Source organism: Branchiostoma lanceolatum, chromosome 3 (assembly GCF_035083965.1).
Source record: "Branchiostoma lanceolatum isolate klBraLanc5 chromosome 3, klBraLanc5.hap2, whole genome shotgun sequence".
Classification (NCBI taxonomy): domain Eukaryota; kingdom Metazoa; phylum Chordata; class Leptocardii; order Amphioxiformes; family Branchiostomatidae; genus Branchiostoma; species Branchiostoma lanceolatum.
This window is the reverse complement of record NC_089724.1, coordinates 16,954,576-16,967,201: the sequence shown is the minus strand read 5'-3', so window position 1 is coordinate 16,967,201 and position 12,626 is coordinate 16,954,576. Positions and strand designations below refer to the sequence as shown.

General features: G+C 43.4%; 2 protein-coding genes across 4 annotated transcripts in view; one reads left to right on the top strand and one right to left on the bottom strand.

Moving 5' to 3' along the window:
* LOC136430671 (disintegrin and metalloproteinase domain-containing protein 12-like) overlaps window positions 1–709 on the bottom strand; it is a 57,908-nt gene extending 57,199 nt beyond the window's left edge. For all 3 annotated transcript variants that reach the window (XM_066421465.1, XM_066421466.1, XM_066421467.1), the window contains exon 1: window positions 565–709. In XM_066421465.1, coding sequence (XP_066277562.1) covers window positions 565–706 — 142 coding nt within the window. In that variant the 5' untranslated portion in view covers window positions 707–709. The remainder of the gene's footprint in view (window positions 1–564) is intronic.
* A 2,254-nt stretch (window positions 710–2,963) lies between these two features.
* Window positions 2,964–12,386, top strand: LOC136430669 (uncharacterized). Its single transcript, XM_066421463.1, has 10 exons — window positions 2,964–3,303; window positions 7,322–7,599; window positions 8,000–8,123; window positions 8,278–8,399; window positions 8,542–8,709; window positions 8,817–8,950; window positions 9,654–9,832; window positions 10,366–10,530; window positions 11,340–11,567; window positions 11,863–12,386. The coding sequence occupies exons 1-10, from the start codon at window positions 3,216–3,218 to the stop codon at window positions 11,946–11,948; spliced, it is 1,572 nt and encodes a 523-aa protein (XP_066277560.1). The 5' UTR covers window positions 2,964–3,215; the 3' UTR covers window positions 11,949–12,386.
* Window positions 12,387–12,626: the final 240 nt, after the last annotated feature.

Genomic DNA, 12,626 nt, shown 5'->3' with positions numbered 1-12,626 from the left:
CACGACAAAATACGCAATCCAGCGTGAGGGATTACAGAAATGTAAACCGAGGAGGATGTTACGTTACAAGCTGGGCGCCTAGGAACGTAACATGCTACATCTGGAATAAATAACCCTCCCTTGATGACTAAAAGAACATCCCTGAGAGAGCTTTCGCAAGCTGTAGCTCGGAATTCTTGCTTTGTCTACCAGGTTTGGAGAAACCCTGGGTCTCAACGGGAGTGTGGCTTGCCTTCAGCCAACCCAGCACGAAACGAAATCGTAATGTAAACAAACAAGGAGACGTTTACTTTAAATCTCCACCGTCTCTACCCCAACTTTGACCGGATTTTCATGATCACGGGATACGTGCCTTCTACACTAACTAAACATGTCACATAGCCAGACGGGAAAGACACTGATCTAACATAGCAGTAAAGGCGGCGTGTATATCGTACATCTGTGCTCACTCAAAACCCAGCCTGCGCCCCTCCCACCTTCAGAAAGAATCACACAAAAAGAAACTTTCTAAACTTCCTGGTTTCTATACAAACACCTAAAGAAACTTAAGGAAGACGTACTTACCGAGCTGGTCACGATCTGCAGCTCCAACAGTCCATGAGAAGGCTAGAATGAGGAATAAGCGGAGAGTTTTGGAGGAGAACAGGAACTTTTCGGCTGCCATCCTGCCGATCGGCCGTTCTCTGTAATCTTCGGTCTTTGACATCCGGGAATTATTCATCAGTCAGCTGATCCCGGCGTGCACCGCGGGAAGGACGCGCCAAATCTGAAAATTCGTGGCCACGCTTTGCCTGTTCTCCATTGGATATTCAGTAAAAGTACATTTCTTTTTGGGACTAGAAAAATAGAAGAGATTAGACGAATGAGGTGGATGATTTGTACTTTCCTGGCCAATTAGCTAGGTCCTCTGACGAATCTACCATCCCATAGTATGTGTCAATTTCATAAAGTTTGTATTTCCCCCCAATATCGGGTAACAGTTTAATGACTTACCTAATTTCATCAACTGATTTTACCTGATAGTTTCTGTCAAGCGAACAGAAGAACAGTCAAGAGGACGAGATGTTTTTCATATCAAACGCTGTTTCAGAAGAAAAATGCAGCACTGATATCATCAGTATTGCCGCGGCAAGGGTATAGATCTAATGGCGCAAATAACCAAATGTTACGGTACTAGGTTACCTTCAAATACAGTAGATTTTATTTATTTTATTTGCGTTTCTTTGCTTGTTTGTATGTCTGAACAGAATTTTCCTCACAGATAGAAGGAAGCTGACATCCTATCAAGCTATTATTGACATGCAAGCCTGTAGTGCAAGCCAAGAAGTGCGAAGTCGGGGTATTGAGATCAATGATCAGGAAATCACCCCGAGTACAGCCCCGACTATCAAAATTACCATATGATAATGTACAGAAGTCGGTTTTCTGGGCAACCCTGAGACTGACTCGGGTTCTATGGTTTCCGGCACGCGACATGCACTGGTTCTGGACCAGGGCCAGGGGTGCGCCTCTCTCCGTCCTTAGCCCTCCCCCCTCCCCACTTTGCCATGCCAAAACTTATGCTCTATGTCAGCTCGAACCCAGGAGTTAAGACATTTATGTCGGTTTAGTATTTAGGGCACCGAGGGGAACAATAAAGATGTTAGTTGATCAAACTTCCATAGTAAAGATACAAATAGTTTCTGGTCTGCTTTACTGATAGCATTTCAGACTGAGCGGACATAGAAATACAAGAAGGTAACATCGGCTGCAAAGCTGTTTTAATTTCTAGTTCTGTATATGTCAATTCCTGAAAAACTATATATATATTCTATATTTATCCACTGTGCTTATGCCTTTATTTCTTTACAGACTTTGCTTTGAGGGATCGTGGATATCTGAAATCTTCTTTGCAATTTAGTTTCCTTCGGTTTAGTCCTTCGGGCGCTGTCAAAATAAGATTAAAGTTCTGCACAGTGTCACGGTAGCGTCACAAAAGTCATTGCTTGTCTCTTGTTTATCTGACTTTGTCTTGCGCAATTGCTCCAAATAACTCTGCCAAGGCCATGTGAGTCCGCGGGCTGTCGCGGCATGGTACTGCTATCATGGGACCTCGCTAACACAGGGCCTTCGACTGTTCCTGCGCGACGATATGTTTATTTTCTTGCCACTTGCCTTAGAAACTGTCCATTTGATTGTTGCAAGAATTTGATTTTTTTTAAACGATTCCATGTATTCAATCTATTTAGCTCACCGGAACATCGCTTGGTACAGTTCAGGGTCAATTTCTTACGACGACTGTCGGCTTTTGTTATCTCCACGTGCACATGGTGAAAACCATGTATTAAAAAACAGCTTGTGATTTGTGTTGAACTTTCGAAAACTTCACTTCAGATTTTAAAAAAGTCTTTACAACACTATTATTGCACCATGATTGGACACATGCTGGTGACATGTAACACACAAGGGAAGATAGCTAACGTAAGAACTGTCACGAGGATGACCTGGTGACCGTCCATGCCCTTACGTTGACCGAGAGTTACCCCAAGTCGGACACTTCCATGACTTATCCGTAGTTCCGTCGTTACAGTGACACACCGAGACGAATTACGTGACTTAAGTTGTAATCTAATCCAGGTGAGTCCTGCTGTGTTTATGTTTGTTTTCAATACTGACGTCATCTTGGGTCACCAAGTAGTACCCTTTCTTAGTTAACACAACAGGTATGTAAGAGTGCACAACATCGCCCCTAAAAATAACTCACAAATCATCGTTTCCTCACTCCTTTTATGGAGGAAATTCTCAATGTATTTGGGAGATGTTGAAACTATTTTGATCATACAAAATGTTTCTGACAAGTAATATGTTTTACTTCTACTGGTTTCATTTTATGGTCAGTAATTATAGAAATTCTTCAGTTCAAACTCAAAATTGTTGACAACTCCGAATACCTTAACGCTTAACCTTTTAAACGTGCCCCCCAAACGCGTACACCTTGAAGGAATTGCATTGTCGTCATTGTAATCATTAGAAAACAATCTTCTCCAATCAGAGCCCAGTATCGTGTCATTGAAGATAACACATGAGTCGGCACAGAGGTCAACCTTTTCTTTCGCCCACGTTTTTAATCTGAGCTGAGTTGTTCAGCCCCGGAAGGAACAACGCTCCGACCGAGACTATAGTCTACTATAAATATCACTTGATAAACCACTCCGGGTTAGAGTGCTACAACAATCATGGCGACCGACACAGTTTCTGTCACACCCAGAGTACTGTTTACAGTACTAATCGTGTTCTTTGGCACAAGAATTGTCAAGGCAACAGGTGAGTTTCGAACTCTACTTTGCCGTCCTGTGCTTGTCTTTGAACTTATAAGTGTGAGTTTTACGCAAATTACGCATTTATGATAACAATGTAGGGGTTCATAGTGCCATATGTACCGTGTTGTGTGGTACATTCCACATATGTCAAGGCTAAAAGGGTCCCGTACTCAGACGTTGCCTTACGGGGTATTGTATTACTAGGAGAGGGGAGGGGTTAGAAAATTGTAAGAAGTCCTTTCAGAATGTTGTGTTTCTAACTGTAACGACTAAGGAGTTCTAACAGAGATTGTAAGTAGACTTTGACCACATTTTTGAGGCTGCCAAACCTTGAACGGGATCGTCTCAAATATGTTCTTTCCAAAAGTTGTTAAGTAGTACTAGTAGTAACAGGCCGATGTATATCATATTACTGACACTGCTACTGAGCGTAGAATAGTGACTTTCGCTAGAACGATGTTTCGCTTGCTCTTTTGTTTACTCCATCCCAAATTGTTCGTAAACCACAAGTATGCCAACAACTAAATGGCGATTTACCATGACGCAATATGAAATTGTGCCCATTTTGCCTTAGGGGGTCACGGTTGCCTCACCAAACAGACTTCACCTTATTTGGTAAAGCACTCTCTTATTTCTGTTTCTCGTGTACACGCAAACGTGATGCAGGTAAATGAAGCCCCCACAGACTGTTAAGTAAGAGCCGAAGCGTTAACGTTTGGCAAAGTTGCTGGAGCGTTTCTTGTGTTCAAACTGACAGAAATCTTTAAGGCCTCGATCAGTCATCAGCTCTACAGACTTAGCCCGGAGGGGGCGGTGGGGTATTCTGTCATGTAGTTATAAATCATGTGAAATTGGGCATCGTTTAGGACCCAAGGCGGTTAACGTTAGAAGTTATCATGCGCCAACAATTGTAATCTACCGGCGGCAAGACTGTATCAATGGGCCAAAACAATATCCAGCAAGCCAATTGCAAAATGGGCCCATCATCGGATAAACTCTACCAATGGAGTACACCAATAATACAAACTTGTGAAAGTCGAAATGCTCTTTGTATGGTAGACTTTGTACTGACATAGGTGCGGCATATCAAATATAGAGATAGCAAGATTAACTGATTATAACATAACAGTCTGACCCAAGAACGTTATAAAGTCTGACCCAAGAACGTTATAAAGTTTGATACAGTGTAGTTTGGAGTATACTAGAACTAATAGAGGGCTGTCTTGTATTCTGGTCCAGCCCTGAACAACCGTAAGACCGGCGATAGAAACAAAAGCTTGGACTTCTGAAACTACATGTGTACTCTTTCTGAACAGCATATCAACGAATTCCCAAGTCGTAAACGACCTTCAGTCTGGGAGCATCTATAAAAGCGGGGTCTATTGTATGCCGTACCCTAGGCCCCGTCATGGCTGGGTGAATAGTAGAAGTTGAATAGTACATGTAATATGCTAAGGGAGTCGGCTACGGAGAGAGGGTCCAATCTGCCATCTTGCAAGTGAAGGTCTTGCAAATATTATCCCTATAGCCGGCGTAGTTAGTCTGGTAGAGAGTAGACAACCATAATGCGTGGTGTAATATTTCACAAATGAAAAATTGTTTTGGACGTTGTTGCATATTCCAGACTCATGGATATCGTAAACGTAATTATTTGACTGTGTTTAACTACAAATGTGCGTCTTTTGCAGATGATATGTGTGGTAACAGACGTTGCAGTTTACAGATATTTACATATTCACCATCATATCAGTGTCACCATGCATACCGAAGCATAGAAGGTTCACTCGGGTTCAGTTGTGTTTTGGGTAGAGCCCAGAGCCGGTCTAGTGCGCTTGAACAAAGTAGATACAAACATACATATGTGACCGTATGTGAACTGTCGTTGGGCTAAGGCTACCCTGGGGGCCTAGCTAGAACCGGGCCGCTAGCGACTCCCTTCGGCGGCCCAAGACAGTCAGTCAACTCTCGGGCTAGAACTCCCCCGGTGCGCTAATTACGGTATCGTCGGGTTTGGAGCCCTGGGCCGCCGAAGGGACTGACTAGAAGGAACCGGTTAAAAGGCCCGATAAACAGTCTGGTTCTCAGGATAGGGTAAGGCCGTATTTCAGCCCACCTTATTTTACCTCCGCTGACGCAGTTCGTTTGAACTCTTAAAAGATAAATCTAGGGATGGATTAAGGGGTTTTGTAAATAAAGCCATGCCCCGAAAAAGTGAAACTTATTTTCGTTGCAACTCTCGGAAATTGAAACACCGACATCAGCACACTGAAATTGTAAGTTATTACCATCATGAAGCCGAGCCTTGAGTCTTCTTAGACTAGACAGAAGGACTCAGTCATTTACCTGCAATTACTGCTATTTTCTACCTAATCCTAAGGTGGTATTTCACATACAAACTGTGTCTTTACGGACAGTGGTCATGAATAAGTCATGTCAGGCGGGTGCTGATACTGTAAGGTATGACCCGTCATTCCAGACAGGTCACTGACACTGCATCGTGAGTCTATAATCTTTAGGTTGTCAAAATAACAACGTTTACTGTGTGTTACTTAGTTTCTAAGCAACTTGGGCTTGTGACTATGTTATTTCTAGATATCAGATAAGTCACACAATGAAAGCAACGCTCGAAGTTTTGTCACCCAAAGGGTCAGTGCCGGAATACAGATACGCCATGATGCATGGCGTGATCTTACGACATGCAAATCTTTATTGTACATATTGTGCTAGTTGTAATCAGTCAAAATGTAAGTCTTCCAACATGTGCTATTAAAACTCAGTCACTCTCCAATTGTATATGACAGCTAGGTATCGCAATATGATACAGTAGGTCACGTGTTCTAGTTGATCTCCCAGAGGATTACAGCCTCCTTAGTCGTGTCATCACCGGGCTTACGCCGGGATCAGCTGACGAGAAAAGCCTGTCCGGGCGAAGCCTGTTGATGTTTGTTCTGTACAGCCGCTGACCTGTCCGTGTTTGCTTGTCCAGCCGTCCGTGCTGGTCACAGATAAGCCGTCCGGAATGGACATTGTGTCGTTACGGTGGGACTGTCTGTGTTGTTGGTCCTACGTGTGAACCCTGCAGTAGTGGTCGGAGGTGAGGCTGGCGTATTTGATCAGCGGCATTTCCATTGAGAGTTTACGTAGTACCTGTCCAAGAAGACCACACAGGGGAACGATAAAGGCTTGTCAAAGTGGACAGGTGGTCACTTTAGACATAGATATGTTTATGTCCATGGAAAAATTATCGAGAGACCTCCAAAAAGTGGTAACATTGGCCTGGTGGTCCTTATGTAGAGATGATCACTTGTCCAGGTTTGACAGTATTTTCATTGGTATCAGTTTCACAAATTGTGTCAGTTTCCCGAGAACTGGAAACGTGCATCAAGTTGTTCAGTCCATGTGAATAGGGCGGACGATAAGCCCGCGTGTCTCGTTTAGGGAGGCAACCATGATGATTAGGTTGGGCAGACACATTGGATCAGCTATTAATGGCTTTCATGAACAGATATGAAGGACAAATAGAGTTAATGGTATCATCAGTCACTCAGGTTAACATACCAAGACGCAACATGGTACATGGTCAGACGTGGTAGAGATGTCATTGCCCCTCAGGTCGTTGACCCCGGTCTTCATCGCCTCTGACCCACAGAGAAACAAACGCCCAAGATCCAGCCTATAAGGACCTGGCCATGAGAACAAAAACAGCCTAGACTTGAAGTGAACCTAAGCATTGCATAGATGTGTTTGGGTCGTCCGCTGAGAAGGCCAGAAGACCGGGGAAATACTTTGATCCACCGTAAACCCTTGGCCGGTTTTCTTTTTCTAAGTCAAGCTGTGTCTCCATCTACTGTTTGGCCAGTCAGAGGGGAAAATATCATGGGATGTTATGTGTTTTTCCATGTTATTGTTTTAGTACTTCACTTTTAGCTTGGAATACGAGCGAAAAGACACACAAAATCCAATCGAGGCAAAGAACTTTATATATGACGGATTGCCTACAGCTCTATGTTGTATTTTCACAGAACCTCCCGAGGTTAAAAACGTTGCGATTCTACCCGGCGCCCTGCTATACGCCGGAGAAACTGCTACCTTGTTCTGCATCGGAAGTGGAGACCCCGCCCCTACCTTCACCTGGTCTCGGCAGAGCGGTGCACTTCCGGCCGGGGCGGAGGCAGATATCGATGGAAGCCTGACCCTGCGGGACGTGGTAGCCGAGGACAGCGATGTTTACGTCTGCACGGCGGACAACGGAGTTGGGAGAACTGCAAAGGGCAACATCTCAATCGTCGTCTGCCCAGACGTACGTTTTAACGTCTGAAATTTCTTCAAAAAAGTGTAAAACATTTTTAGACCAAAAAATGGAAACCAAGTGGTAATAAGAAAACTTGGTTATGATTATGCTCTAGTCACCTGAGGACTGTGGGAATCTATCTGACATCACAATTTAGTACATATTTTTATATGTGAAAGAGCGCGCGTACGGTTGTTATTTATCATACGATCATGGCATCTTTAATTAAGATTAAACCTGTAATATGTTTTGGCACACTCGGCTTCAAGAGCAGATATTAGATATAGAGCCCCCGAATTTCTAGCGTTTTCCAAATTGAAAGTTGACCAGTTTGTAAGTCTACTAGTATAACGTAAGACGAATGTTGATTCACGACTCACTGTGTATTTGTTGCACGGCCACACTACAGCTACCGGGGGACTGTGCGGACAGAAACCACCACTGTCTGAGTTGGGCCAAGAAGGGAGAGTGCGAAAATAACCCTGGGTACATGAGTAGGAACTGTCCGCTTAGCTGCGGCATCTGTATGCCAGGTAGGCTGTCTGGATCAACTTTACAAATATAGAGGTTCATTTTTTTCAAACTAGTAACTCCTTATTCATGATGAAGTTATCAGCACAACTCTTCGTATTTGTCAAAAGTGCTCAGCCAAATTTTTCAGTGGTAATTTCGCCTCTTGTATTTCAGGTCTTCCCCTGGAGTGCGTCCGTAGGGGCCGAGGGCGCGCACTGGACACCTGGGAGTGTAATGACGTCACGAATGTCCCGGATGACGTGCGAAGCTCCATGTCATTGGACAACTTCTACCAGGTTGGTGCTGCAAGTTTAGAAGATAACATCACAGTAATCACACACTGTTTTACTGCACTGGATGTTACTATTTTACGTTCATTGCAACTGCTGATCAACGTTTTGATGGCACTGGTAAAAATTCATCCTTTTTTTCTTTCAGAAATACCTCCATGCCTACGGAATCCCTATTCTCGGCTCTTCCATCGTACCGGACGAGGCCATCCGGAGAGCGTGCTATGATGTACTGTTCATGTTAGCGGACAGAAAGGACCTGCGGGACTCCTACTATGACTACTACGGCAGGGCCGCCATCATGGCCGAAACTGAAGTGAGCTCCCATTTTCGCTTCTTGGCGATTTCGTGTTGTGATGTGATGTGATATGTTGTCAAAGAAAAGTTAGTTTATATAATTTCAACCATGTTCTGTGGAAATAGGTGACGTTGGATATTCCCGAACATTCTGGCCTTGACCCATCGTTCAACACGCGGGCCAGAGGCCTGGGTGCCACCGTCAGCAGACCTGTGTCCACCGGGGCCGAGGAGAACGTGCTCTGCTACACTTCAGACAGGTGATGTTTGCTGTGATTAGCAGCGTGGCTGTGAATGAAACATAAAACGTAACATACACAAGAGTGAGTGACAAAAACAAAACGGGTTCAATGGCCTCCACCCGTGAGGCGTCATTAAAAGACAAATCGAGTAAAGTAATGTCTCGATGAAGGTTATCCAGGTAATAAGATACACAAAACAATAGTTACCTAAGCAACTCCATAAGTTTTATAAGCGGCCAGACGTTTCAGATGGTATCCACTACATCTGGTAAGTGGGTGCTACACTGCTATCTAAAACGTCTGACCGTATCCAGTTAATTGAGCATTGTATTGTGTAAAGTTAAGTGAGTTTATCTTGAGTTTTCTTGCAATATTTGACATAAAACATAGCAAACCTGGACAGGTTATCATGAGAAGAAAAGTTAGCAGGTGTAGGTGGCAAAGAACTTGTTATGGTTACAAATGCAGATGACTAGAATCAGGTGCACGTGACGACGGTCTACCACATTAGGGCCCGTTAGCAGTGAATAGAGCGGTGCCTATGATATCGATTAGATTGAAAATCGTAGTTTGTTCCGAAAAGGAGACATCTTGGGTTTCATAATAGAATGCGCTTCTATAAATATTTTGGTCCAACAGAATGCAATAGAATGGCCTGTTCGTGCTCAGATCTGTGTAGAGGTATAAGACATGGTGGGACTATTGAATGTTTTCCACTCAGGTACAAAAGCGAAGACATCTTCCTGCACGAGTTCTCCCACGGGATCGACCTGCTGGGAGCCCGACAGGTGATCCCGGGCTGGCGGTCCCGTCTGCAGGCGGCGTATGACAGCGCCAAGGCCGCCGGGCTGTGGGCCAACACGTACGCTGATGACACCATCGATGAGTACTTTGCCGAAGGTGAGAAAAGATGCTAGTGGCGCTGTTACTATATTCATGGTTCAGCACACAAAATTGATTTCATGGATGGCATCCTATGGAGACCATATTAATTTGATACGAGACTGCACAAAAATTGAAACCACATAAGACCGTTTTGCACTGGACATTTTACGACATTTATAATCTCATTCTGCGACAGTTTCGTGAAGAGCACCGTACTGACATGTTCTCCCCCTTTCCGGTAATTTTGCAAATAGCTCATGATCACAGGGACGTTTAAAGTTGATAGCAGCCCACTGGTCTCCTTTTCTATTGTAGCATAATATTAGGGATGGATACCAGGCTATAAACGTTGAAGTGGTGTTAAATTGTGCCCTTGTTACATTTGTATGAAGGCTTCATGGAGTCAGCAATGCAGAGTCGCTAATGGAGTCTTGTTTTTGTTTGTTTTTTAAATTAAGACAAAAATGAACAAATACAGACAAGTTGACGACGTACTCAAGTTGTCATTATAATTACATCAAACTCATGTCAGTCTTGTTGTTTGATAGGTGTACAGGGCTATTTCGATGTGAACGCCGAAAGTCTCCGTCCTAACGGGATCCACAACTATGTGAACAACCGGACGGAGCTGCAGGAGTACGATCCCGCACTGTACAGACTCATCAAGGAGATCTTCCCCTGCGGAAACACTCTCGTCAAGCGCTGTGATCCAGGTAAGTCTGCAAACAACCGGCGCGTTTCAAACCGCTTTAGCTGAATGCAATGTGCCCCAACTGAGCAGCTAGCATGAAATTGCCGATGCACCGCAGCAACATCCCCTATATGAAAGCAATGGGTTTCGCATAGTACGCTGCAAATTCTATTTTTCAAAGTTTTCCTGAATTGCTGTGGTAAACAGTCTGTCTACATACAGAAAAACACAGAACATTGTCAACATGCATCGGGCTTGTTGAAGGACAATGTACTGGAAATGCAAGGCAGGTGTTAGCTTTGTGATCATCTACGCGCACCCATCACTTGAAGTAGACAGCTTAGAATATGAGACCATCTTGATAACACAACACGAGAGAACGTCATTTTGCCTCATCTATCCCTGAAGTCCACTTGAATGAATAGCCTTAACGCTACCTTTGTCATCTCTTTTCATTTCCCTTGGGCAAAGTGCTTTTTCGGGGTCACGTTAAGCCGACAGCATTAAGCTGTCATCTCTGACCCAAATCATTCATTACTTCACCAACAATACACGGATATCACACCTGCTTACATAAGGCCATGCCTACTCTTAGAGGATAGTGTCCGACATCCCTGCTTCAGGGCACCAAAGTCGAGGGTTCGAATCCAGATTGCTCTCACTCACTTTACTTGCTAAGGCCGGTGCGTTAAACCATTATCAATTGTTTGTTGCAAATGCTACTTGTATAAGATAAATTTTTTCGCGTACATTGGGATTGGGACTAAGAGATTAGCTTTCTGTTAGGTACAACTTGACAGAAAATTCCATTGATTATCCGTTTTCTTCCAGATTACCAGAACACCCGATTCCGGTTCAACTGCTTCGCGGAGGGCCGTCAGCGTGACGTCATCACCGGAAACAGGGCTTTTGGGATTACGGACAGACCGACATCCATGAAACCATCCACCATCATGACCATGCATATGGTAACCACGGAGGATAGATACGTGACCACCGAAAGCACAGCGCGTTTCCAGGACACGCAGTTTGTGACTACACTCAAGCCGATCTCTGCAGGTAAAGCCTCTTTCTTTATCACGCCTTCCTGTCTTCTCTCACCATGGCAACGCTGGTGACTTCAAATTTGGAAATACAGTCCAAAATTTGGAACTGAATTTGTTTATAACGTTATGACAGATACACTGGTGCCAAACTAGAGAGGAGCCATACGATTTTTAAATGACATTTGTCACATGCTGCCTCCATACATTGCCGCTATGCGACCCATGCGACAATGAATAATAACCATTGTCTTAAGAAATAAAGATAACATATGATAATGAAAATAAAAATCATCTTCCCTCCGTTGCAGCCACCTTGGTGACGACCCTGTCAGTGTTCACAGTCACGGCCATGACTCTGGTGCCCTTGGTCATCACTGCATCCCTCCAGCCATAGCTGGTCATGGATTAGATCTTTTCTCGCCAAACGGTAATGGTTTAGATCAAACAACTTACTGTACTAGGTCAAAGAAATTGTCGGACGACACAAATTGTAGAAAAAATAATCTGCATAGTTCTACTAACTTCTTGTCCCTTTGTAACAAACGATGTTCATGTCGCCAGTGATATCAGCAGATAGTTTTAAGATTGTTTTATTTGTTGCAATAATAGATTTGATTTGTTGTCTTTTAAAACATTTCATCAATATTTATCAATGCACGTAAACCAATAATGTGTCTATATTTGTACTTGTGAGGTTACGTGATTTCATGAAATGTTAATGTTTCTAATAACTTGCAATAATAAATACCAGTGTTATCATCGACATACAGGGTAAATAGTAACAATTAATATGATTTTATCATGTGGAATAAATATATGTTTAATCTTTCAAGTCGAAAGTCTAAATATGTCATCTTTTTGTAACAAATACATGTGCAATATACGGTTAATATGTCGCAATATTAGGGCACAAACATGTACACACTAACACACACAAACACATGCACACACACACACACACTTTCTTGTCAGTTGTGGTCAGGCGACGAACTATAGAATGTTATAAATGAGTGGTCTTTGTATAGATTTTATATTGATTACTGTTGTTGCTTTTTAACTCTAATGTTTATTG